A 27,610-nucleotide genomic window follows, 5' to 3' on the forward strand; every position below is an offset into this window, starting at 1 on the left:
GCAACTGTCTCACTTGTTCTCTGTAGGCACCTCAACCACGCCTTAAGGGAAGGGATGAAGGGGGAGTGAAAGTGGAAAGAGAAGCCGAGGGAGGGCTACGGAGTAATTTCGACCACCTGGGCAACTGCTTAGATTAATTCATAGGAAGGGAAAGGCGCGGTAACTATCTCACTTGTTTTCTGTGGACACCTTAACCGCGCCGTAAGGGAAGGGGGGAAGGTGGGAGTGAAAGTGGAAAGAGAGAAAGAGGAGCCATAGCGGAGGGCTACGGAGTAATTTCGACCACCTGGGGGTCTTTAACGTGCGCTGACATCGCACAGCATACGGACGCCTCTTCGTTTCGCCTCCATCGAAACGCAGCCGCCGAGGTCGGGTTCGTGGGCAACTGCTTAGAAAAATAATAATAATAATAATATTTGGTTCACAGGAAGGGAAAGGCGCAGTATCTGTCACACTTGCTCTGTGGACACCTGAACCGCGCCATAAGGGAAGGGGTGGAGGTGGGAGTGAAAGTGGAAAGAGAGAAAGGGGAGCCGTAGTGAAGGGCTACGGAGTAATTTCGACCACCTGGGGATCTTTAACGTGCGCTGACATCGCACAGCACACGGACGCCTCTTCGTTTCGCCTCCATCGAAACGCAGCCGCCGTGGTCGGGTTCGAACCCGGGAACTCCGGACAGTAGTCGGGCGTCTTACCACTGTACCACCCCGGCGGGGCTGCTTAGAAAAAAAACTATTTATTTATAGGAAAAGAAAGGCGCGGTAACTGTCTCACATGCTTTCTGTGGGCACCGCAACCGCGCCATAAGGGAAGGGAGGAAGATGGGAGTGAAAGTGGAAAGAGAAAGAGGAGCCATAGTGGAGGGCTACGGAGTAATTTCGACCACCTGGAAATCTTTAACGTGCGCTGACATCGCACAGCACACGGGCGCCTCTTCGTTTCGCCTCGATCGAAACGCAGCCGGCGAGGTCGGGTTCGAACCCGGGTACTCCGACACAGTAGTCGGGCGACTTACCACTGCACCACCCCGGCGGGGCCAACTGCTTAGATTGATTTATTTATAGGAAGGGAAAGGCGCGCTAACTGTCTCACTTGTTTTCTGTGGACACCGCAGCCGCGCCGTAAGGAAAGGGAGGAAGGTGGGAGTGAAAGTGGAAAGAGAGAAAGAGGAGCCGTCGTAGAGGGCTACGGAGTAATTAAGACCACCCGGGGATCTTTAACGTGCGCTGACATCGCACAGCACACGGACGCCTCTTCGTTTCGCCTCCATCGAAACGCAGCCGCCGAGGTCGGATTCGAACCCGGGTACTCCGGCACAGTAGTCGGGCGCCTTACCACTGCACCACCCGGCTTAAAACTGATTTAACTGATTTATTTATATGAAGGGAGAGGCGCGGTAACTGTCTCACTTGTTTTCTGTGGACACCGCAACCGCGCCGTAAGGGAAGGGAGGAAGATGGGAGTGAAAGTGGAAATAGAGAAAGAGGAGCCGTAGTGGAGGGCTACGGAGTAATTCGACCACCTGGGGATCTTTAACGTGCGCTGACATCGCACAGCACACGGACGCCACTTCGTTTCGCCTCCATCGAAACGCAGCCGCCGAGGTCACCCCGGCTTAAAACACCGTCGCTGCAAGCACCGTGATTCGCTGATAGCGAGCCGGCGTTTCGGCAACCGGAGAGCACACTCGCCGCCACGCAGGAAGAAAGGGAGGACCCCCTCTTCCTCTTTCTGCATGGCGGCGACGGTGACCCCGGGTTAGATTTATTACTGATTTATTTATAGGAAGGGAAAGGCGCGGTAACTGTCTCACCTGATTTCTGTGGACACCGCAACCGCGGCGCCGTAAGGGAAGGGAGGAAGATGGGAGTGAAAGTGGAAAGAGAGAAAGAGGAGCCGTAGTTGTTGTTGTTGTAGTGGTTATTTATTGTATGTACAAAAGGAAAGAAAAGATGTTTGCCAGCCCCGGTATCTGCTACCTTATATCTGAAGCACCTGAACTGGGGCGGCGGAAATAAAGGGCTAGCGAGGGGAAGGTAGAGGAAATCAAAGAGGTGAGTGATAGGGAGAAAAAGGGTAGGTAAAAATAAAAGAAATATATACACTATGGTACAGTATACAGTAGTTTGCTTGAGGCCCACCCGCAATGTCTTAAGTCACTGAGCACTCGGCCCATCGGGCGGGCCTCCGTAGTGGAGGGCTACGCAGTAATTTCGACCACCTGGGGATCTTTTAGAACACCGTTGCCGCCATGCAGAAAGAGGAAGAGGGGGTCCTCCCTTTCTTTCTGCGTGGCGGCGAGTGTGCTCTCCGGTTGCCGAAACGCCGGCTCGCTATCAGCGAATCACGGTGCGTGCAACCCGGTCTCACTCGCTTTACTCGCTACCGGCGTCAGCGGCATCAGTCAGTCGCTGCTATCTGTTCGTCGCGCAACGTTCCTATGGACCTACGGGCTGCTTCCCGCAACCTCCCGATAACGCAATTGCTCTCTTCTCCGACCACAAAGCTTCTTTCATGACAGCCAAGAACTGTTAGTGTAGTGCTTTTTGAAGGAATACGTGTGAAAAATTAAAAAAAAAAAAGTTGTCTGTAATTGTAGATAAGTGTCTTGCTCGAAATCTTTGCCTCAACTATCGAAAAGGTGAATCAGGTGATGTGCTGCGCTCAAATTTCGAATTAGGAAGTAACATTATTGTGGGTAATTTTTTTTCTAGTTGCAAAACGGGCTGTTTCTAAGCGAAGCCTGAAAAGTGGCCTAACTGCAATTATGAAGTAATTATACATTAATATTTAACTTGTTCGCAACATTACAGAGTTACAGCCAGATAGCTTACGTGGAATGTTCGCAGTTATTAAATGTTTGCCTTCGTCCGCATTTCGGCTCGTCGCACCGTCTGCTAGCCATCGTGGATTGCCTAACTGGTAAATTGACTACACAAAAAGGCGGTTTATGGTCCCTAAGTTCGACCCACGGACGAAAACAAATCTGTCTCTACAGTAAAGTGTTTGAAAAGTAGGTACATTGGGCGCTCACATGCAGTAAAGTAATTAATTAGTCTTCATTCATAATTACTATTGCGACAGCATTATTTATTTATCTTAAAGGCTGCGGAGATAAGAGGCAGGCTGCGCAAATGATCTGCATCTGGAGAAAGTAAGGCATAGGTGATAGAAAGGATTGGCTGGGTAGAAGTGACGTCGTCAGAGGTGACAAGTATTCGTTTAGATGTATCTTCATTGTGTCTGTCACCCCTTTAAGCTATCTTCAGGGAAGCATTCAACCACTATAGCAATGTGACTCAAGATTATTTGTCTGCAGATAGGCTTGTATGAGTGCGCAAACACACCCAAAAAATGGCACAAAACTCGATGCAAAGGCTTCAACAGCGTCCGATGTAGTAGTATATCGCCAACAAACAATGCAGTTAGGTGTCCCTATTAATTTCCTACAATAAATATTTTTAGTATTTTAGAACGTAAATGTGTTTGTGGAAATATAAATGTTTTAAAAAAGCTTCTTGGTGCATGCGACTCACTTGACACGTAGAACCAAATATATTTTAGCCTTAAGAAAGGAAAATATGTGCTGCCAACAAGGTTGGTGTTGAGAAATTATTCTCTTGACAATATTCAGGATGGTTGACCCACTTGTTTTGAAGCTTCTGACGCGTGTTCTGTACTTGTTACAGGGCTGCTGCTTCCACTGCAGTTCTTCATTGAGTCGACATTTATAAATATGACAGCTGCATCATTGAAGAAAGAGGTGAATGTTAAGGTGAGACACGTTGGCCAGAAAAGAAAAGAACGCGTTGCTTGCTGTGGCATGCGTTTAACACCGCACTTCCATTCCGCGAATTTTTGGCATTGAGACCCTGGCATGGAGCTCGGTTGTGCATGTGTAAACGTGTTTCGCTTGGTTTTTGAACAAAGGAAACGCGCACTATGTCTCGCTTGTCGGTGGACACCTAGCTAAAAAGAACGGCATACGAGTGGATGTTAAGTCCTTGGTTCGAATACGTATCGCCAACTTCTCGAAGTTGGCTAGCTGTTAATACTAAATAAGGAGCGAAATTATATATGACACCGTCATGAATTTTTCAAAAACAGCGATTGCGTCACAATTTTGATAAGGAAATGAAGTGCTTAGTTTTTTCCGACACGTTTTTTTCGGAATTCTGAGCTACGGCTACGGTTTTACAACCGAAGGGCCGAAATTATCTAATTATTATCTCATTCTTAGGGCTGATAGTATATAAATAAATAAATTATCGCGTTAGCGACAAATGCTGATCAAAGCAGGCTCCTCAGCCAGTGGAGTCGACAAATTTTCACAGCGCCGTGATTAATCTGACGATGCCGCGGAGGAATATCCCCGACAGTCGCAGTACTTTATGTAATGATGTAATGGTATTGCATAATTTGAAAAATTGCGACACTTAGCTTTATGTTCAAGCTAAAGCCATTATATGCTAATGGAAAGAAATCCCGTGAGCGAGAGTTGTGCGCGAGATCTGTCATATTCCGCGAGATGTGTTCTTGTCTAGCGTTTGGTTGGTTTGGTTGGTTCATAGGAAGGGAAAGGCGCAGTATCTGTCACACTTGCTCTGTGGACACCTGAACCGCGCCGTAAGGGAAGGGATGAAGATGGGAGTGAAAGTGGATAGAGAGAAAGGGGGGCCGTAGTGGATGGCTACGGAGTAATTTCGACCACCTGGGGATCTTTAACGTGCGCTGACATCGCACAGCACACGGACGCCACTTCGTTTCGCCTCCATCGAAACGCAGCCGCCGAGGCTGGGATTCGATCCCGCGCCCTTGGGAACAGTAGTCGAGCGCCGTAACCACTGCGCCACCCCGGCGGGGCAGTCTAAAGCAAAGAGAGTTGCTGTTGACTGACGACACCCTACAAGCCCAATCGTGTTTTTGGCACCTGCGAATCCTGTACTGCACTGAAAAATTATTATTAATAGTGATATTCTTATCATGGTGACGCGATTGGCTGCAGGAGAGTCCTCTGAAGGGCAAGAACAAATCCTGCCTATGGCCATTTTGTTTTGATTTGGACTACAATATCTTTCCCTCGCGCTTGTTCCCAGACTCATCGATTACACCTGCAATTTTCTTTTTCGCTCGCAGTGAACTCATATAGGTCTAGCCCCTTTCGTTAGCCTCTAGGTTTCTGCTGCGTAGTCTAGTATACCTGTAAGATACAGCTATTATAGTCGTCCTTAGTGGGGTATATGTAAACTGCTGTTCATATACTTTGCTCTGGATATCACGCTCGGTGTCCAGATCTGCAATCACTACTTGCCTTTGCCTGCATTTATTTATTTCCCACAGTAAACAGTTATACTTCCAAGAGAGCTAAACAATATATTTAATAAGAATCGGAAATCGCTGGAATTAACCCCTCGAATATCACTTGGATTATCTTGTCAGATATATACGGGGCCTCGAAGAGCGCCATTTTGAACCGGCGAAGCATGTTTCACGCACTTTTCACTTGCACACATCGCATATGCGTACTATAGTACCCCATAATGGCTCTCGTTCAGGTGGAACTGATGCGGTACCCGTACCCGAGGCTCTTCATCGGCTCCGAGGACCACACGCTAAGTCACGTGGTCCTGCGCTTCGGAATCGGCTTCTTCGTCCCCTTCTGTGTGCTGGTCGTCAAGCTGGTGCAGGAGAAGCGAGTCGGAACCAAGGTGCGCTGCCACTGCAGCGCTTGAATAGTCCATAGCGACGCGTATACCTCGTAGAACATACAGCTTAAGCTGACGCTCATTTTTGGCGTTTCTTGTAGAATGTGGAGTTTCTGCCTACTGCGGCGTAACTGTTTGGCACCTTTATTTTATCTACTTCACGTATTGTTAAGAGGGAATCGGAATTCTTCGTGATTTATGTCCTATTCCGAAAGCGTTCGGACATAAGACACCGTTCGAGATTGTGCAGTAATCTACATAAACATGATGCCGAAGCATTGATGGAATTTTTCTTGTGGAGACAATAATAATCCAATAGCTCCCACCTGCAACAAAAAAATTACGCCGCCGTTTTGAAATTAACAGTGTGACGAGATGATTCCCAGTACAAATATGCTTCCCACACCCACAGTATGAAACTAAATGTCGGCTTTAAGTGCTCCATTTCTTGTTCACTCTATGTGTACTCTGACAAACTAAATGCTTTTAGTCTGGTCAGCGAAGTTAAGAGCTTAAATTTTTAAAATTAGTCACAGGCGCAGTCTTCGTCAAGATTCGGCGGTCCATACCCTTGAGTCCTAGGGTTCTCGTGTTCGGCAGGTAGAGAAGCAGAAGACGATGATCTGATGATGGTCAGGAGGAGATATATATTTACAGAAGCAAAATAGTTTACATTGGCAAACTGTAAGTTACAGTAACAAGAGTCACACAGACAACTGCAACTTAAAACAAAATGGACTCTCACACAGAGAAGTCACTCTACAAGCCCTTACTTTTCTACCGAGCATTTCGGTTAAAGCCTAGGGACTGTAAATACGTGCTAAGCACGGAGCCTCAATCTTGACTGTCGAACATGGTCCGAGGACCGCTTTTTGATACCAGACATCAACAAAGACCCAAGGGCGGTCACCTTAGGTGATCCGCCCCGAAAATGAAGCAGCCAATCAAATTATTTAAAAACATGCCACAACCCCCGTGGGTTGGGAATAATCTCGGACCCAGGTCCTTAATTACGTCAAATAAAAATACAACATTCAAAACACACACTCTTTCCACTCGCCGGTTCCCAAACCCTCTCACACGGCGCCTGTCTTTGCCTCCACTCCTCAGCGTGTTTGCGACGCGACCTTGCAGCTGGCGCCTTTGTGAAAGAAACGCCGCGGGGGATCTGGAGACTAGGCCACCCAGCCGTCCCGTTCGAGGAAAAAGGGGGGGGGCGGCACTGTCCCAGAGCAGTGTACAGTCGCCGTTGCTCGGACCCAATGTCTCGCGACACAGCGGGAGGCCGCTGGGCTGATTGCCCACTTGGGGGGGGGGGCAATGGTCGCGCCTATTGTCGCCTTCTGCAGGCCATTTAGTGAGCGCTTGGGGCAGTGCAAAAGGCTTCATTAACGGCGTCTCCCTGCACCCATGCTTTGCGCCACGGCGGGAGATCGCTAGACGAGCTGGCCGTAAAGTGGTTCGCAGAAGCGTGCCACTGTTGTTCCCGGCTGATAATTGGATGCGTCTGTCGTTCGCTTCTTGGCGACACCTCGGGGCGAAGGGACGGAACAAACCAAGCCTCCCGCGCGCCCGCGCGCCTGCGCCCAAGAAAAGGGGAGAAAAGGAGAAAAAACAACAACAGCGCTCGCTCCTTGGCCTCAGCGCGTGGGGGGTTCGGCCGCCAGCTCGACTCCACGTGCGAGTCGCTTTTCACTGCGGCCTTACACGTCCCTCCTAAGAGGGTAAATGATTTTGGAATCCGGTCATTTCAGCCTAATACAACAAAGGCCGCAACAACCCGCGAAGAAAACAAAACATGTAAGACACTTCGCACGTGAATGGAACACCAAATGAATCTCGCGACACAAGATGGGTATAACACAAAACAAATCACACATTCGCATCGGCGGACCGGACAGTGTTCGTGAAAGTCCCGCGCGCGAGCAAGTGGATGTCCTCACGCCAAGTTCACGCGCACTCCACCGTTCACATCACACATTGCACCGGGCACGCGGGAACATTCACGCGTCGCCGAAAGGCCATGGCTCAAGCGTGTGCTTGCTCTACGCCCCAAGTCACATTGGGGACACGGGTCAACGCGTCGGCGTTACCATTGCTTGACCCTTTCCTGTGGGTCACCGTCACATTGTAGCGCTGTAGGGCCAGCGCCCATCGCGCGAGTTTTGCCCCATGAGGCGTACTATTAGTGAGATACGAGAGGGGGTTGTGGTCAGACACCACGTTAATTTCTGCCCCGTACACCCAATGATCAAATTTCTTTAGTGCCCAGATAATGGCGAATGCTTCCCGCTCGATCGTAGACCAGCGGGTCTGCGATCGGTGGCTGGCAAACGCTATCGGCCTTTCCCGTCCCTCGTCTCCCATCTGCGCCAAACAAGCCCCCGCTGCAACGTCGGACGCGTCGGTGAACAGCCAATATGGCCTTTTAATGTCGGGGGTGTTCAGCGATGCAGCTTCGCACAGAGCTGACTTGAGCCTATCGAGCGTGTTTTGCGCTTCCTGGCTCCACGGAATCGTGTTAGGTACACCTCGTCTCGTCAAAGACGTGAGTGGTGCGGCCACCTTGGCGTATCCTTCAACGTAATCGCGGTAGTAACCACATAAGCCTAGTAGACTCCGTAGCTGTCTCTTTGTTGCGGGGGCACGAGCCCACGAATGGCCGATATCTTTTCTGGGTCGGGCCCATGGGCTCCGCTTCCCACTATGTGTCCTAGGTGCCTAATGTGGGCCTGTGCGACCTGACACTTTTCCCGGCTCACTTTGAGCTTGGCGTCGCGCAACAAATCAAAAATTATTTCTAAGTGCCGCAAGTGTTCAGTCCACGAGGAAGAGAAAATGGCGATGTCATCGAGGTATGCGGCCGCATAAGCCTGATGTTTCGAGAGGAGGATGTTCATTATCCGCTGAAAGGTTGCCGCGGCGTTCTTTAGCCCGAACGGCATGACGCGCCAAGCATATTGTCCCTCGTGAGTTACGAAGGCGGTCAGCTGTTGGCTCTCCGGAGCTACCGGCACCTGCCAGTATCTGCGTCGCAAGTCGATAAGAGTGATATACCTAGCGCGGCCCACCCTCATGATGAGCTCTTTAGTGGGTGACATTGGAAAGGCATCCGTGCGCGTCGCTGGGTTGAAGCGCGATAGTCAACACACATGCGCACCGATCCATCCTTCTTACCCACGCATACAACGGGATGGGCGCACTCGCTTTCCACCGGATACACCAGCCCGAAGCCTAGCAACTCGTCTACCTGGCGGCTCACCTCACTCCTTAATAACTCCGGCATGCGATATGGGAAAGTGCGTTTGAGCTGGTGGCCTTCGTGCAGCTCTATCTTATGTGCCCCAACTCGTGCGACTCCCGGCGTTTCGCTGAACAAATAAGCGTAAGCGGCAAACACCTCCGAGATCTCGAGGCGGTCCTGAGTAGGTAGGTGTGCGAGTTTCTCCGCATCTATCAGACAACCACCAAATCTCCCAGGCACAGACCGAGGGGTGTACTCGATTTCACCAAACTCCTCGTCTTCCTCGAAAACTACTCCGACATGGCTGACACGTGCGTAGTAGGGTCGCAGCCTGTTCGCATGCACTGTCGCTGTAGCCTTTTTTCCCTTGTCGATTCTGTACGAGTTCTGCCTCTCTTGCGCGGTTACGACGAATGGACCGAGCCATTTGGGGCCATTTTACTGCCAGGGTCTGTGTCAAAGAGCAATACCTGGTCTCCGACGACAAACGTCTTGCTCCGTGCGGGCCTGTTATACGCCTGCGCGTAACTTCCCTGACGTGCGCTCGCCGTCAAACCCACTACTTCTGCTGCTACTTCTAGCTGCTCGCGTAGCTGTCGCAAATACTTCGCGGGTTCGTCCCTGAGTGTGTTCGGGAGGGGTTGCTGGCCTGTCAATATTCGCTGCAGAATTGCTAGCGGTCCGATAGGGTTTCTACCGAATAAGAGCCGGAACGGCGCCACGCCTGTAGTGTCATGGGGGACTTCCCTGTACGCCCAGAGAACGAACGGGACCAGTCTATCCCAGTTCTTGGGATCTTTCTCAATAACATGGAACAACATGTTCTTCAAAACGCGGTTCTACCTTTCCACTGTCCCGTTGCTCTCCGGATGCTCAGGAGTCGAAAAACGCGGTGCGCATCCCAGTCTTGCTAACATCTCACGCGTCAGCTGCGCCGTGAAGTTCGTTCCTTGATCTGAACAGACTACCTCAGGTATGCCTGTGCGGCTGAAAATCGTAAGCAAGGCATCGCATGTTGCCCTAGCGGTTAGGGATCGCAAACAGACTACCTCCGGCCACCGCGTGCACAAGTCAACGAGGCAGAGAGCGTACCTATGACCCCTGCTCGACGGAACATCGAGCGGCCCGATTATATCGACATTTACGACCTGAAACGTATGGTCGGGTCTGGTGAGAGGTGTGATGGGAATCCTATCTTTAATTCGCCTGTCTGAGCGGACTTGACAGCCGTGACATGTCCTGCAGTGTCGCGTTACGTCCCCTTCTAAGCCTGGCCAGAAAAAGCTGTACTTAATTCTGGTCTTTGTCTTCAGTGGCCCCAAATGGCCTCCCCAAAGGGACTCATGCGCAAGGCAGAGTACCTTTTCACGCCTGCTAAGGGGGAGCGCAAGCTGCTTCACTTTGCTACCGGAGATCGAGTCCCAGTGATACAACAAGCCGTCTGAAACAAACATGCCTGCCTTCCCTGCCTTTGCGTCAGCCCACGCTTTCTTTAAGGTTTCGTCTGATACTTGGTCGGATCTGAATACCTGGCGCTGTTTTAGGGCTGCGTCCGCGTCATCCTGGATCGAGATTACATCTTCCTTCTCGCTTTCTTCCAGATCTACTTCACAGGGCTGTTCCGTCGCCACACCCTGCTCACCACTCATTAGTTTGTCTGCCTCAGGCCCCGCCGCTTGCTCCTCGTGTGATGTAGAGCTCAGCTTTGCGCTCTGCTCAGCCATGGTGACAGACGCGTTAACTGCTTCAGACAGAGGGCAGGCCTTATTCATAACAAGTGCCTCGTAACGACTGTCTATCTCCGAAAGCAGTTCCCAATCCTCCCTGGAGAGCAAACAATCCACTCCCTCCGCCAGCTTATCAGAAAGCGCGCATAAAAAGCGCGAGGGCATTCCTTGGCTCGGTGGCCAGATGCGCGGCACTCATAACACTGAATTGGCCGTTTGCTATCATTGTTCGCCGCTTGCGGGGGTCCCTTCGGTTTTTCCGCATACACAACAATTTGTTTCGCAGCGCGCCCCTTGCCCTTAGCCTGTTCGAACGTTTGGAGAACGTCGGATATTTCATCCGGTTTTAGCCGCCTCTCCTCCTCACGAAGACGCACATACTCTAAGCCCTCAGGGCTCAAGCTACCCTTTATGCGATCTGCGATGATCAATGATACCAGGTCGTCTTTGGTTTCTACGTCCCGTGACCGAAGGTAGTACTGAAAGTACGTCTTAGTGCGCGAGGTGAACTGCGCCCAAGTTTCATCGCGGCGTTTCGTCGCGCGCTCAAAGCGTTTGAGGTATTCTGAGGGGTTAAGCTTCAGCTCCTTTAAAACGGCTGTTTTTACCGACTCGTAGCTGCCACACTCATCGTCCCCGAGGTTACGGAGAAGGTACCTGACACGCTCAGCTAGTGCTGGCATAATTAACTGAACGCGGCTTTCGTTTGGCACCTTGTACGTCGTGAAAATTCTCTCGACTTCCTCGAACCATAACGGCACGTCCGCGTCACACGGCAGCTTCAGTCCCTTAAGGACTTTAGCGCATTGGGAGACTGGATCGGGCCCCATTCGACGCTGATCGTCAATGTCTGACCTTACAGACGTCTGTCCGCTTCCCGCTATCGCCATTGCCACCGCTGGATATAGCCCAAGTTTCTGTAACTCTAGGCGTTCCTGTGAAAGAATTTTCAATTTTTCCAGCTCAAAATCTAGTTCCATGCGGCGAATTGCAACCGCATCGGATACCGACACCTCCGCTACTTCACGTAGCGCTCCTGCTACAGGCTGAGTTGTCGCTTGCTGCGACTGCTCGCTGTCATCTGTTATATCTCCGCCTGTCTCTCTCTCGCCTACGCTCGCCATCATGCTCCGTGTTAAAACCATACGCCACTTTACACTTGAGCCATAGCCACTTCAACAAAGCGCAAGAAATCCTGCTTACCCGTGCTGGTGTCGCCAGTTGGGGCCTCCGTCCCTTGGTGCCGCAGCCTCGTCGGAGTCCTTCCCCAGAACGCTGCCTTTGGTTCGGGGCCTGGATCACCTTGCTGCTTCTGGCTGGACATGCGGACGCTTGTTGACTAGTGGGTTCCCAGGGCCTGGGTGCTCTGGGTGATGCTCGTGGTCGCTAGTTGCCGAACCCTGTCGTGCTGCGCCAGTGATGTTTATACTGTCTTCGGCAGGTACAGAAGCTGAAGACGGTGATCTGATGATGGTCAGGAGGAGATATATATTTACAGAAGCAAAATAGTTTACATTGGCAAACTGTAAGTTACAGTAACAAGAGTCATACAGACAACTGCAACTTAAAACAAAATGGACTCTCACACAGAGAAGTCACTCTACAAGCCCTTACTTTTCTACCGAGCATTTCGGTTAAAGCCTAGGGACTGTAAATACGTGCTAAGCACGGAGCCTCAATCTTGACTGTCGAACATGGTCCGAGGACCGCTTTTTGATACCAGACATCAACAAAGACCCAAGGGCGGTCACCTTAGGTGATCCGCCCCGAAAATGAAGCAGCCAATCAAATTATTTAAAAACATGCCACAACCCCCGTGGGTTGGGAATAATCTCGGACCCAGGTCCTTAATTACGTCAAATAAAAATACAACATTCAAAACACACTCTTTCCACTCGCCGGTCCCAAAACCCTCTCACACGGCGCCTGTCTTTGCCTCCCCTCCTCAGCGTGTTTGCGACGCGACCTTGCAGCTGGCGCCATTGTGAAAGAAACGCCGCGGGGGATCTGGAGACTAGGCCACCCCGCCGTCCCGTTCGAGGAAAAAGGGGGGGGGGGCACTGTCCCAGAGCAGTGTACAGTCGCCGTTGCTCGGACCCAATGTCTCGCGACACAGCGGGAGGCCGCTGGGCTGATTGCCTACTTGGAGGGGGGGGGGGGGGGGGCAAGGGTCCGCGCCTATTGTGGCCTTCTGCAGGCAATTTAGTGAGCGCTTGGGGCAGTCCAAAAGGCTTCATTAACGGTGTCTCCCTGCACCCATGCTTGGCGCCACGGCGGGAGATCGCTGGACGAGCTGGCCGTAAAGTGGTTCGCAGAAGCTTGCCACTGTTGTTCCCGGCTGATAATTGGATGCGTCTGTCGTTCGCTTCTTGGCGATGCCTCGGGGCGAAGGGACGGAACAAACCAAGCCTCCCGCGCGCCCGCGCACAAGAAAAGGGGAGAAAAGGAGAAAAAAAACAACAGCGCTCGCTCCTTGGCCTCGGCGCGTGGGGGGGTTCGACCGCCAGCTCGACTCCACGTGCGAGTCGCTTTTCACTGCGGCCTTACACCTCTTGCTGGTATGAAATCAGTGGAAGACTTCGCTTGATGCAGCTTGAGGGCGGATGGGAGGAAGCTGGAAATACGCCGCAAACTTTCGCTTTGGGGACTCTGTACGATAGTATTTGGTTCCTTTCTGAAACCAAGAATACCCCCTGCTGTGACACTTGCTGCGACTGCGATTGTCATGGTTTGGTTGACCAGAAAAGTTAGCTCTACGCTCTGTCGCCATTCGTGGAGCTCCATGGACAGAGCAGATAGTTTCAAGTGAAGGGTTTTAAACGAGGCATGAGTAATAAATTGGTTGGTTGGTTGGTTTGAGGGGTTTAACGTCCCAAAGCGAATCAGGCTATGAGAGACGCCGTATTGGAGGACTCCGGAAATTTCGACCACCTGAGGTTCTTTAACGCGCACTGACATCGCACAGCACACGGGCGCCTTGCTTTTCGCCTCCACCGAAAAGCGGTCGCCGAGGCCGGGATTCGATCCCGTGCCCTTGGAAACAGTATTCGAGCGCTGTAACCACTGCGCCACCCCGGCGGGATTAATAGATTGGTTAGAGTTCGTACCAGATGCAGTAGCGCGAAGAAAAAACATAATAAGATACGAAAAGATTTACAGCTGGACATCTCTCTTTGATAGTCACAAAGTTGTTTGTTTGCAATGATTTATTATGCATTCTTACTAGCGGGAAGAAAATAACAACAAAAAAATCAAATATACATGTAGAAACAAGCAGATGATTGGATGCCCCTGTCTTAAAAGAGAATTTCATACAAAAAAGAACAATTGGATAAAATAGCCAGTCCTCTTTTAGCTGTCTATTATTTCCTGATTTTTTTTTTGTTTTAATTTTCAATCTGATTCTTCACATTATAAGCTGTAGGGGGATTCCTCTATAAATTGGACCAAACTGTCCCTCTATAAAGCTAACATATCACCCAAGAACACGTATACACTCTAATGAGGCTACATTTCCCGTTCGAAGAATTATCATTTTCGTTTTATTATTATTATTATTATTATTATTTGCTACAGGACTGTCCATGTGGAATAGGTTACCTGTAACTGTTTGTTAATGCAAAAAGTATTCAGGGCACTTCAGAGCTATAAAAATGACAACACATGTTCAAAATTGCATGTTTTGTTGTTTTTATTTTTCTTATAGTTCCTGTGTTTTTAGTTATTTATGTTTAAGGATTGACGCCAACGGTTTAATTGGAGGAATCGTGGTACAACTCCTATGCTGTGCTGTATTCCTGAACATTACGAAATGCAAAACAGCCGGTTGGGAATAAAAGTTTAACTCCGTTATAATATTTGCTAGTACAGACCACGGAGGTTTCGTACAGGAATGCCCACTGCAGGTGCGAACAAGCAAGCTTTCTTCAAAGCGCCATTGCGCCCTAGGCTCCCGCACATCAAGCAAAGCGGAGCATGCTCAAAGCGACCCGAAGGCGGAGCTTCGGATAGTGGGCGTCTTTGTTTGAATTCGTGGTCGAATCGGATGAAATCGCACTCCGATGAGAGCATGCTTGTTCGCGCTAAGAGGGGACGACACTGTACAAACGGGCTGCTCACAATTTGCCTTTGTCGCGGTGCTCACCCGTGGGATTTGCGAGGTACGTGTATGTGCCTCTATTTAACGCTATGCGAAGGGCGTGTTGATCAGTTCAGTTCAGTTCAGGCATTCAGTCGTGTCCGACTCTTCGTGACCCTATGGACCATGTCACGCCACGCTTTCCGGTCTCTCACTATCTTCTTAACATCACATAGCTTCATCTGCAATGCCTCGAGGATGCCATCTAACCATCGCGTTCGCTGCCTACCCCTTCTCCGGCGACCCTCAACCTTTCCCAACATCAAATCTTTCTCCACCGACTCCTCTCTTCTCATCAGATGACCAAAGTAGCTGAGCTTTAACTTTAGAATTTGACCCTCCAATGAGCAGTCAGGGTTTATGGTCGACAATATCGACTGATTTGATCTTCTGGCAGTCCAAGGAACTCTTAAGAGTCTTCGCCAGCACCACAATTCAAACGCGTCAATTCTTCGGCGGTCAGCCTTTTTCACAGTCCAACTCGCATCCATAGATCACAACTGGAAAGACCATAGCACGGGTTATACGAATCTTGGTTGGCAGACTAATGTCTCTGCTCTTTACTAGGCGGTCAAGGCTAACCATTGCTCTCTTTCCCAGAAGCAGGCGTCTCCTAATTTCATGGCTGCAGTCTCCTTCCGAGGTAATCTTGGCGCCCAAGAACAGAAAATCTGTCACAGCTTCCACTTCTTGTCCATTGATGCTCCAGGACTTGATAGGGCAAGACGCCATGATCTTCGTCTTTTTAATGTTCAGTTTAAGCCCAAACTTCTCACTCTCTTCTTGTACGCGCATCAGAAGTCTCTTGAGTTCCACTTCACTTTCTGCCATTAAAGTGGTATCATCCGCATATCTAAGGTTGTTGATACGTTTTCCAGCAATCTTCACTCCAGCTGAAGACTCGTCCAGACCGGCCTTCCTAATGATGCACTCTGCATATAGGTTAAATAGGCAGGGCGACAGTATGCAGCCTTGCCTCACCCCTTTCTCAATCGGAAACCAATCAGTAAGACCATGCCCAGTTCTGACTGTGGCCTCTTGCCCTTTTAACCCGATGACTCCCCCGCAGTAAAAGAATAATGTACACAGCGTTTTGCTTGCAGGCAACGAACCACTAAAATCATGCGTGATAATATAATATGATATGTGATAATATATCATGTCACATATGATATATGATAATCATATGGGAGCTCGTGTGATGTCGCAATTTCTGCGCGCATTTGCGTTTTTTTTCCTGCCTCGTTTTGTACTGCGAGTGGGCGTGCAAGATGATCCACTTAACTCCGTCTTTAAGGGTTTGAAGCAATGGCGTATAGGCTACCAATCAACCTACAAAGCCCCACTTTAACCAAGTCGTATGAACGTGTCTCTATGACCTAGGAGTAGCGTGCCTGACATGGCATTCAATAGCCTTCGAAGGTCGATTCTTATTCCACCTTCCCACCTGAAATGAACAACCCAAGATGGCAGCTCTTCTCAGCTTTCTGACATCGCGTGGTCCCTTTAAATCGCTCAAAAACCATTGAAGAATCAGCACTGGGACATGTAAGCTGCCAGCTGCCGGCTATTTTCAGCTGCTAGCTTCATGCTTGTGACTTTTCTCATAACGCCGACAACGTTGATGCTGGATTTTCGGCGCAACGTATCCTTTAACGTTAGACCACGGGAAATGAAAGCAGGTTTTCGGCAGAGCTTCTCGTCACCGCGGCCTAAGTGCGCTTGGCTGCTAAGACACGTGCGCAATGCGACCTTCCTAACATTCCAGCCAGTTCGCATAGCTCTCGCCAGAGAACCGGGAAGCTGCGCTGCTCAGTTCACAACGAGTGTAGTAGTGTCACTAAGCAATGGAGCGACAGAGGTGATTTCCAGGTCACCACGACGGAGATTGAAAGTTGTAGCCGCTGCTTTTTCCCAGCGGTCTTCCACAAAAATGTCCCCATCCGTGCAATGCTGGTCAGTCTAGAAAAGATGATGGATAATTGAGTTCAGACTTCACTACGCTACAGAGCAAAATCAGCCCCCACACGGGCCGTTTACGAAACGTGAGCTGTATTATTTACTCAGAGAAACAACAACGAGTAACCTACGCTTAAGGTTTGCCATGACGCCGACTTGCGATTAGAGACAAAGAAAACAGCTCGCGCGCGCTAACTCGCTTCCTCAAGCAGCCTGCAGCAATGAGTGCGCATATCTCGGCGACACTGCACGCCGTCGTATTTGACAGATAGTTGAGATGTGTCGTGTAGTTCCGCCTAGTTGTGTCACTGTGCCCAAGGTATCTCTACTTTTGCTCAAGCCTGTATACATTATAAGCGTGAGGCTCTATCATGTATACCAGAGTATTGCGCGGAGTCAATAAATGGCACAAGCAAGTGCCAATTGCTTCTTATTTGTGCGAACAGCGCGAGAAAGATAAATTTGTGCAGCCCGCTTACAATAAACTTCGTGAGTTTCACACACACGATCACAGGACTCCAGAAATGGAAGAGCGCAATTAAGGCTTATTGGTTTGTGGGGTTTAACGTCCCAAAGCGACTCAGGCTATGAGAGACGCCGTGGACTACGGAAATTTCGACCACCTGGGGTCCTCTAACGTGCACCGACATCGCACAGCACACGGGCACCTTGCTTTTCGCCTCCATCGAAAAGCGGCCGCCGAGGCCGAGATTCGATCCCGCGTCTTTGGGAACAGTAGTCGAGCGCCTTAACCACTGCGCCACCCCGGCGGCGTGTAATTAAGGCGAGACAGGAGATGACTTTTTAAGCCGGCATTCCATCCTCTTTTCGGGAAAGTAAAAATGAAGATAGCATGCTGTAATAATCGGTTTGTCGTTTTTTTTTTTTTTTTCATTATAGTTTCTCCTTTCTTCCTCTTGACAAGTATTTACATCTAGTGTTGCCACAGAGTGTCTGACTTTTTAGCAAGAGTCCTGTGTGGCTATCTTGTGCCTCACTCTTTTTTCTTTTTTTTGCGATGCCCCACACGACGCATATGTTTACAAGGGCTTTATGCACATTTTCGACCACATCTCTCTAGACGGACATTTACCTAGGTCTTTAGAGAAATCCTGTACGCCAGAGTTCTTTTTTTTTTTTTGTACACGCGCTGCCAAACAATTTCGGTGGTGCAAGTAACAATATAAGAGAGTGAATCTTTATTACAAGAACGCGCTTTGTGATGCGGAAAAATAGTCACTAATTTTGGAGGAGCATTTTTTTTTTCAATGGATTTTTTTAGTAAATGATTTGTTTCTTTGCAGATCATAAATTTGCGCCATAATAATATTTATGCCTCTGATACGTTCTCGAAACACTCGCCGTTTTCTTCTATTTAGTGTAAAAATTGCACTATATCGTCTTATTTGGCACTTTGGCTAGTGGCCACGAGCACAGGAAAAACTTTAAAAGCAAGATTTTGGTAAGCTGGACTTGGGGGAAAACCTTTCCAGCAATAAAGAAGCGCATTTTTACAGCTAGGACACTGCATTAGTTTTCCGAAGTCCAATCACTTTGTAAATAACGAATTTAGTTTACATCGCATTTTTCATGAAAATAGGTTAAAAAGCTAAGTAAGGAAAATGTCCCTTTACACTTTTCTCATAATGACTTGCACTGCTGTATAAAACCCTTCAATGATGGCTAGCGCTTGTGACTCTGAGCAACGTCCACGGAGCTGCAGTGTATTTATGCCTAACGTCGAGACGTGGGGACCGGTATACTCATAACATTTGCGCCTATATGTCTCGACAGAAGGTGTTGACAGATATATTTGACAGATACATTGTGAAAGGTTTATTCCCAGCAGTAGATGAGCAAGAATAATGGCTTCTAAATTAATTAGCCTGAGTGAAGTTTCTCGAACGAAATGGTAGATATGAGAGCAGAACATTAATGCAGAGAACGCAGCATCAGTAAACTTGCCCACCTATGATAATTATGGGTATAGCTGCTAAATAGTAGTCATTGGTGTCTAACTATTTGCGCGTAGTATTTATAACAAACCACATATTTGCCATACAATTCATCCACCATAGCAGCTGACGCTTCTACAAAAATCGGAGATACAAGTGTGAGAAGAACTGCCGAGGCGTTATTTGTGTAAAGCATGCGCTCGATTGGCCGCTGCCTAGCCAGTCACACGCTGAGTCATCACAATATCCGGAGTAGCTATTACAAGCCAATTTTCAGCCACTCACACGTCCCAAATCATGCAGCTTTCTTTCCACTCTGCTACAAATGCTATAAAGTGCAGCTGTAGTCAGCTGGCGCCCCCTGTAGACTGAAATTTAGAGAGTACACTAAATGAGGCCGAATAGTTGCTTGTGCATACACGGAACTGATGCAGTTGCGCCCATCACTATTAGCTCATTAGAACTTGCTTTCATGTGTTCCCCCAGGAGATGCTGCGTCGAGCTGGTCTGAGTGACGTGGCCTACTGGTTGGGTTACTTCTTCGATGCTGGCTTCGTCATCGGCTGCGCCATCCTGCTTATGTACTTTCCACTTTTCGTGTTCCACAACGAGAGCGGAACGGCCTTCCTCGAGCACGTCGACGCGAGCCTCTTCATGGTCGTGCTGATGCTCTTTGGAGTGCTCACCATCTTACACGCCATGCTGCTCTCCGTGTTCCTCTGGGGACGTAAGCGAACCGGCTCAAGAGCCTCATTCGCTGCGCTATTGTTGGTTCATATACGAAGCTGGAACGAATGAAGACAGACGCAGGGAAAGACAGAGGCGGCACACACACAGCACCGCTGAACTTGCAACTTAAATCTATTTCGAAGAAGAAACAGAAGGAAGAGCAATTAATAATTTTTCTGCGCAAGCACGTGGTCCATACAGAGAAAGAACGCATTTATAACAAAACCGAAATCCTTTGAAACTCAAGTCAGAGATCACTTATGCGTGTTTATTCTTTTTAATTAAATGCGCTTCCGCAAGCTCACGCTAACGTTGGATTTCCCCGACCGATAATACTTGCGTGGTGAAGCCCAAGGACATCGTGGCTGTCCTTGATGTGCAATGGAAAACTGGTGCTTGCAAAATCAAATACCAGATGTTGTTTACTAGTTAAAACTGGCCACTTGCGGTGCGAAATGGGCGTAGTATTTCCGTCCCATTGTCCTGTGGCAAAATATAAGTTGGCGATACCAAAAAATGTCTGAACGAATTCCTTTGGACCAACTTTAGGAGCCATGCACGTCAAGGACTGCCATTGTCTCCCTCGGTTTTTCCATGCCAGTATTGTCAGACAGAGTTTCTTTTGTTTTGTCATAACTGCCTTCTTTCTTTTTCATCGGTGTACGCGCTTATGTAGGGACAGCGTACAAATGTCCTTTTTCTTTTTATTTTCCGGAATATATCAGTTCTAAGTCCAGCAGTATTAGTATGTCCCTTCGCTGTTTTGTCCTACCTTTGTATTCATTGGTTCCACCTTTCTAAGCGAACTGGCTCTTCGTGGATTTTTGTCTTCCATTTTTCACAAAGCTGTCATTGTGGTAGTCATGGCCGGAGTCAAGTATTTCGCAGTGTTATTATTGATGATGATGGAAATTTTAGATGACTAGTACTGAGCCTGCGTAACGCGTAATAAGATAAGGGTGGCATGCTGCTTCAACACGATGCATGCTCATCCTTTGTGTCTGAAATTACGGCTTGTATAACTGCTCCTCAGCTAGCATGGGCCAGTTCCAACAGCAACTTAGTACAAACTCAGTACAAAGAAAGTTTAATAAATAGCACATTATATACGAAGATTGTTTTCAACTATTTCTTCACTTGTTAACTGTCGGGACCCGCCAGACGACAACCTCACTCGGTAGCTATCTAAGCTGCCGTGATGTCTTTTGAACCAAGACGGGAGTTGTTCACCACAAGTCCATTTATCGGTGTTATTAGACGGAGTGCAATAAACACAACCCTTTGGAGTGTTCAGTTTGCGTTCGCCAGCTTTGTGAAACGCTCTCAGGATATAAAGTTTTGCCGCTAAACTGTCTCGTTTTGCTCGAATTGTGGTTTACACGCTCCTATAAAATTATGGGGAACACGTAACCTTCACTTTCAAAGAAATGGTGCGATAGCGTAGACTACCACACGAATTATAAAGCCCCGTTTTAACTAAGCCGTACGGAGTCTGCGCTGCCTAGGGATGATGTGCTTAAATCGGCATCCAATGGATGGACGGATAAAACTTTATTTAAGAAAGAAGACCGGAAGGTTGACTCTTGTTCCACCTTCTCACGTCAAATGAGCAACTGTCACCCGTTAATAATTAGGGGGTATTATTAACGATGCGCCCTTAATGGGCGCACACTCCTAGACACCCTTAGAGTGAGTGGGGATAGCTGTTCCGGTCGCTAAGGAGATGCCCTCGACCTGCGTGGCAAGCTCAGCCGGAATTCAGCTACCTTGTAGTGACAGAAGGGGGTGGCCGTTTGGTGCCCAGCTGTCGCCGGTTCAAACCAGAGTAAGGATCGGAGTCAGAAGTAACAAACAAAACACAATTTATGCACAGCAAGAGAAGATACAAAGGAATACACAAGGTCAATTGAAATACACAGATGAGAGGTTCACAGAATACAAACGCCAAGCATGCAACTACAGAATGATTCTATAACACAGAGGTTTTACAACAGATCAAGCACGAGAGAGTTACATAAACAAACACCAAATTGTTCACCGGGCACTGTTGCAGTCCGACGCCTCAAGAGTCACGATGTGGCCGCCATACGAGACGAGCGCCGCTCCCTTGTAGGTCCGTGGGCTTGCCAGCAGCGGGTGATCCCCGGGAGTCCAGCCGAAGCACAGGCGAACACGTCGCAAACACTGACGAACTGTCTGACTGACTGACTCACAAGCGGCGCGGTCTCTTTAAATAGGGCGCGCCGCGTCTGTCTGTTAAAACGCGCCAAAGCTAGCGCCCACACACACTTAGCTTCGCTGGTTATAGCGCTCCCTTCTCCTCCCGTCGAGCCGCGCGTCGTCATTGGCTAGGTCCCATAGAAAATTCTGGAATTTTCTGGCGTATTCCAGGCCGATGAACCACCGTCCTCCCCGGGCAATGGGAAAGAGGGTGACGGCAACGCGTACAAAGCTACGCGCTCTCCCGCGCGGGGAAGGAGGCTTTTCTCTCCATGCTTTTGCACGCGACGCCGCGCGGGCCTCGCGCCGTACCGGCTTGATGAAAATGTGCGCCGATTTCGTGACAGCAACCTAAGTTGGCAGCTCCTCCCTTGTTTCAGCTTTCCAGCTTTCCTTTCATGTGGTCTCATTATGTAGCCCAAACCTTCGAAGAATAAGTGCCCGGCCGTGTCAGCTACCAGGTATGCCACCTGCCCGCGCCATTCCTGTGATTTTTCGCTCATAATTAACGCTGACGTCTGATTTTATGGTGAACGGAGGCTTTAACGCCTTAATTTTAATATTATGTCAGCTACCAGGTATACCACCTGCCCGCGCCATTCCTGGGATTTTTCGCTCATAACGCTGACGTCTGATTTTATGGTGAACGGAGGCTTTAACGCCTTAATTTTAATATTATCGCGTTAAAATTGAGCCCGAACACGCCACTACAGAGTCTAGCAACTAAACATCACTGATAAGAAAGAATAAACACTGGTATGGTGATCACCACTATGCAGTAGAAACACAAGCTGGGCTGGCTGGTGGAGACGCATTTTCGAAAAAAAGAATGGCTCTAGCCTAGCTAAGCTATGCCAGGTTATACGCAGTGAGAGGTACGGTATTCCTGGTTACGTGTAGTTGTTTTTCATCATGGCTACGTTTTAGACACTAAAGATGGCACATGTGGTGAAGGCGGCACGTTATTCAACTTTATTGACTGCGTCAAAAAAGGCGCTCCTGGTGCCATAGGCAGGTAACCATACCCGTTTCTTGTACTTTAACGCCGTATTTTCTGTTTCAGTAGGAAGTTCCTACACGTCGAACAAGCACTCGCCACAGCTCTGTTTTCACGCCACTCTGGTAGGGCCAAACCAAGCATTCCATGCGTGCCGCTACTCACCGGCGTCAAGTCCTTCTTATGCCACTATCGTTTACACACGCAAAACCAAATGGGCTCGTTAAGTCCGCTTCAAACGCGCGCGTGGCACTAGAACTTTCATCCAGCCCGATCATTTAGCCAGTCATGCGACGGGCCTTCACGTCCTCTTCTTCGGACGTCTCCATCTCTTCACTCCGGTCTTCCAGTAGGGCCAGGGCAGTCCGCTGTTTCACTCCGCGTCCTGTCGTCTGCGCTTGGCGATGCGCTCTTCTCTCTGTTCCGGCGTCTCCGCATCTCTTGGCCTTGCGCCGTTCGCTGTTCCTGACGACTCGAGTTTCTCCCGTCTTCTACGCCGTGCAGCGTCGGCCGCGCTCTCCTTGTTTTCGATGACAGTGGTTACACCACCATACAGTGCCTCCTTGAGTTATCCGTGCCTGCAGCGTTGGGGGTTTTGCCTCCCGCCAAACCCTCTCCCTCTACTTCCACTCATTTGCCCAATAGGGCGTAACTCTGGCTCCGCCTCGCGGCCACGTCGCGAAGTTATTCTCTAGCAGCATGGCCTCCGAGATTCGGAGGCCATGCTAGCAGGCTACACCACCTCCTCGTGCGAGCGGAGCAGCAGCTTCGGCGAATTTTAATGGTCTTGAAGGTTTTTCAAGCCAACGGTAAATAAAAAAAGGGCTACGAATGCAAAGGCGCGCCTGCATATGTTTCGCGCGCACGTAACACATGTATTAGCATAGGGCGTAACGCTATAGCGCCACCACATAGTCTCTCAGCGAAACAGACCGCCAATTTCGATACTATAGATACAAGCGCGACGCTGCAGGCACGGTTCTCCAGGAGGCACTGCATCATATCACCACCCCCAACCCCCTACTTTATACAACACCGCGAACCCTCCCCTTGCACACGTGAGACTCCTCGGTGACGTGCGCATGCGCAGTAGACCACGAAACTCCTTGGTCAGAGGCGAACGGCGTCTGCTCCGCAGTCGACGCGCCGCTACACTGTAGCGTCGCGCCGGCAGCTGCGCAGCTCTTACGTCACTCGGTTCCTCGCACATTGGCAATAGGCCGCGAAACTCCCCGGTTGGAGGCAAGCGGCGTCTGCTCCGCGGTCGGCGCGGTGCACCAACTGTGCGGCTCTGACGTCACTCGGCTTTTCGCGCATGCGCAGAACTGGCGAAGCGCGAGTCGCAGCGAAACTACGAGACTGAAGGTAATGTAGCTCTCACTGCAAAAATTAAAACCTGTATTACGCTGTAACGGACAAGAAAAGCAAGAAGTCTTCTGGGGACGCTGCTTGCGCAGGGAACACGCCTGGGAAAATCCTGCGCTCTTTAGTGTTCCTCTTTCACGCGATAAAGTTTTAACGCAATAGCTTTAAAGTTCTCGTTACTGAGAAAGTCCCGTGTCAGCCTTGTGAGTTTAAAATACGGTCATGGCTCTAGCAGGACGTAGGTATTAACTGTAAAGACAGGGCATCGATTCTTCAATGGTTCGTGCGACCTAAAGAGACCACGTGACATCAAAAAAAGTTGGGCCAATTAGGGTTGCTCATTTGAGGTGGGAAGATGCAGTGCGATTGAGCCTTCCAGTTCTCTTGGAAGCCGAGTCGGGCATGCTGCTGCTATGTCACGCAGACACATTTATACGGTTTGCTTCAAGCGGTGCTTTATATGTCGAGTGGCAGCTTACACTATTGCGTGACACCAATAAAGGTGGAGCCTAAGTGTTTTTTATCCTACTCAGAGCTCTTAAGAATTCACCGTGGTACGCAGGTGGTATCTGCCCAAGCTACACGTCAAAGGAGCTGTTGTGAACAAGCCTATGATGCTTAATGAAGTCAACCAAACTATCCGAAAATTCTTGGCACAGCGCACGCTGTTGGTTGTTTAAAACCAAAATTTTCTTTATTAAAGCGAAATTCTTACTTAGCTGTTTTCGGAAATGTGTCCGCAAAATGTACAAAACATTTGGAGCAAAACGTGGAAGCAAAATGTAACATGCGATATGACGTCACATTAAGATGAAACTGATATCCATGAATGTGTACGTAACGACATTGCATCATATAAATGTTATGTCTGCCTAGTCATGTCATGTGAGTCACCATAGTTTAGCTACTAGTCAGTCATTTGTCATCAGTCAAATTGAAGATCCAATGTGCATGACTATGGAGTTCATGAATTGTGTAAGTCTAAGTCATGAGCCTGACTAGTGTCTAGTTATTATTCTCAGGTGCAATGCCATGACACTCATAGAGCTACTAAAGTGCAGCCAACGGTCATGATTTCGCATTTCTCAAATGCAGATATCTGCAGTGCTTTCAGTTTTTGTTGGCTATCAATAAGCCTTCCACTCGACCGGGAAGCCGTTGTGTGCATGTGCGATTCCTCTGACTTTGAAAGAAATATATTACAAGGACCACGAATAGAACTTGAACCTACGGAAGTGCGAACAGATATTGCGCCGGCCACTGCATGATACCGTAGTGGTCTCGTGCAGTGGCGGGCGAAATATCTGTTCGCGGTGTATGGTGAAGGAGTAGTACCTTCACGCACGCCGCGTATTTAACTGCTGTGCAATAAGATGTAATCGTCTTGACCAACTTCTATCTTGGCGCAATCGACCTAGAACGCACTGCTATCAGAATGTCCATTTAATGTGCCTTAAATGGCCCCGAAACTTTATTTATGGTCTGCCACAAGAAAAGTCCCGAATTACCGACTTCATCGATATTTGGCTGATTCTCGACCTTGAAACACTAGCCTCGAGCCGACATTGAAGTGAAACCAGACCTGATAGAGCGCATATTCGCATCTCGCCAACAAGCTAAATCAGCTGCAATTTTTTTAGCGTATCAGTGTGTTGAGTTCAGCGGAGAGGAAGAGCATAAGTTCTATCAGCGATATCTTTGACCTGCTATATAGCTGAATGTTTTTCTATGCAGAGACGGCTGATCGAATACTGATTTTTATGGGTGTTTTTTAATTTCAGTAAATACACTTATTGATGACAGCCTGCTTAGACCAAGACGTGCAAATAAGCGTTGGAATAATGTAATGCCAAAACCATGCCAAACCTCTGGCCCTTTAGAAAAAACGAGTGCAATTCAAGGCAAGGAAAACGTAGCAGAGAATGCCGCAGAGGGCAGGTACACGAATGTAATAAGGAAGTTGTCACAAGCTGCGCCTCACCTATACAGCGGAAGTAGCGGGGTCTTCCACCTCAGATATAGAGCGAAACTCACGGGACCGCGCTGCTCCTCTGAGCAGGCTTAAAAACGCCGATGGGGCAGCGACCGAACGTCCTTGATGCTGGCACTGCGTAGACAGCCGAGAGCATAAAAACGCAAACAGCAGCACGCCCGCGCCATTGCGCTCTGGGAAGAATCAGTCTTCCGGGCCTCTCTCGCGGCCGCTCTAGGAAATCGTCTTTTGTTTGACCGGGCCCGCGATCGACGCATTGTTCTCCTCATCTGTACGGCCACCGCTACCGAACAACCCAGCATTCGACGCCTAAACAAACAATAAAGCCGTGAGAATTCTCTTTCGCCACAGACTGTTGTTCAATCGAACATTATTTTCGCTTTTGTTACCCTTCACATGACTTAGTAATATTTTATGCTGTGTTTTCTAAGTGACTTTTGCCCATATTTATACCTAGAATACTTGCTTTGTTATCTTTATAGCCTTTTTTTATCGTAGCGTTTTGTTCATTATCGGGTTTTTATCATTTAACTAGTCTTTTATCAATATCTTGTCGCGGCGTTTTTATTTTTTTTGCATTGTACTCTAATATTATGCAGTGTAATTTGGACTACTAATTATAAACATTCAATTGTTTGTAAAAGAAAGTGACCTTTTTATGAACTTATTCCTCAATCGCACACCGACACATGTACTTCACGGGTTGACCGGCCTAACTTGTAAATGTGTTCTGAAACCTCATAGAGGGACGACGGGTAACCGTAAAGGAGATCCCGTGCCTTTTTTGACTGTAAAGACGGGGATTTATGACATAAGAGGCCTCCGCGAACAGGGCTGGCCAACCAAGTGTCGGTGAAAGAGAGAGAAGTAGGCGAAATGTTTTTTTAGTGTTGTGTCCTAGCACTGCATAACGCTTACCACCTAACGTGGTCGATGGCAGAGTTAGAACAACTTATTGAGTATGGCCGAACTTTTGGATTTGAGGATCAAAAGCTGCTAAAATTGGTAGTCAGGAAAGAGCTCGTCGCAGTTAAGAACGAAATGAGGAACGTGCGCGGCGGAAAGAGGAGGCAGAACTAGAGTCACAGAAGGCCCAACTCCGGATGCCGGAGATGGAGAAAGAAAAGGATCTTACAGATCGCGGAGATTGAGAACGAAAAGGAGTTATGGATGGCGGAGATGGAGAAAGAAAGGGAACTAGAGTCGCAGAAAGGCCAATTCCGGGTGGCGGAGATGGAGAAAGAAAAGGATCTTTCGGATGGCGGAGATGGAGAAAGAAAAGGAGCTTACGGATAGCGGAGATGGAAAAAGAAAAGGAGTTACTGATGCTCCGACGAGACCTACCAAATCATCCGGCAACTGACGCTAATAGCACTGGAGAGACAAGGTCAGAAACGTTGCTCGGCCCGATCGCTTAAGCCCGCACAAGCTAATGCCAGTTTCTAATGAGGGCAGGGACGACCTTCACGCTTACCTCATGCGTTTCGAGCGCGTCAATGAGAGTTAGAGTTGGCCTCGCGACCAGTGGGCTACAGCCCTTAGTCTATGGTTAAGCGGCGAAGCACTCAGCGTTTTTAG

General features: G+C 48.9%; 1 protein-coding gene across 1 annotated transcript in view; it reads left to right on the top strand.

Moving 5' to 3' along the window:
- The window catches only part of LOC146180615 (phospholipid-transporting ATPase ABCA3-like), a 131,579-nt gene that overhangs the window by 24,293 nt on the left and 79,676 nt on the right, over positions 1 to 27,610 (top strand). Inside the window, exons 3-5 of the mRNA XM_084577788.1 lie at positions 3,690 to 3,775; positions 5,556 to 5,708; positions 19,215 to 19,455. Coding sequence (XP_084433914.1) covers positions 3,690 to 3,775; positions 5,556 to 5,708; positions 19,215 to 19,455 — 480 coding nt within the window. The remainder of the gene's footprint in view (positions 1 to 3,689; positions 3,776 to 5,555; positions 5,709 to 19,214; positions 19,456 to 27,610) is intronic.

This window comes from Amblyomma maculatum, chromosome 8, assembly GCF_055883805.1.
Source record: "Amblyomma maculatum isolate TAMU_Amacu chromosome 8, ASM5588380v1, whole genome shotgun sequence".
Classification (NCBI taxonomy): domain Eukaryota; kingdom Metazoa; phylum Arthropoda; class Arachnida; order Ixodida; family Ixodidae; genus Amblyomma; species Amblyomma maculatum.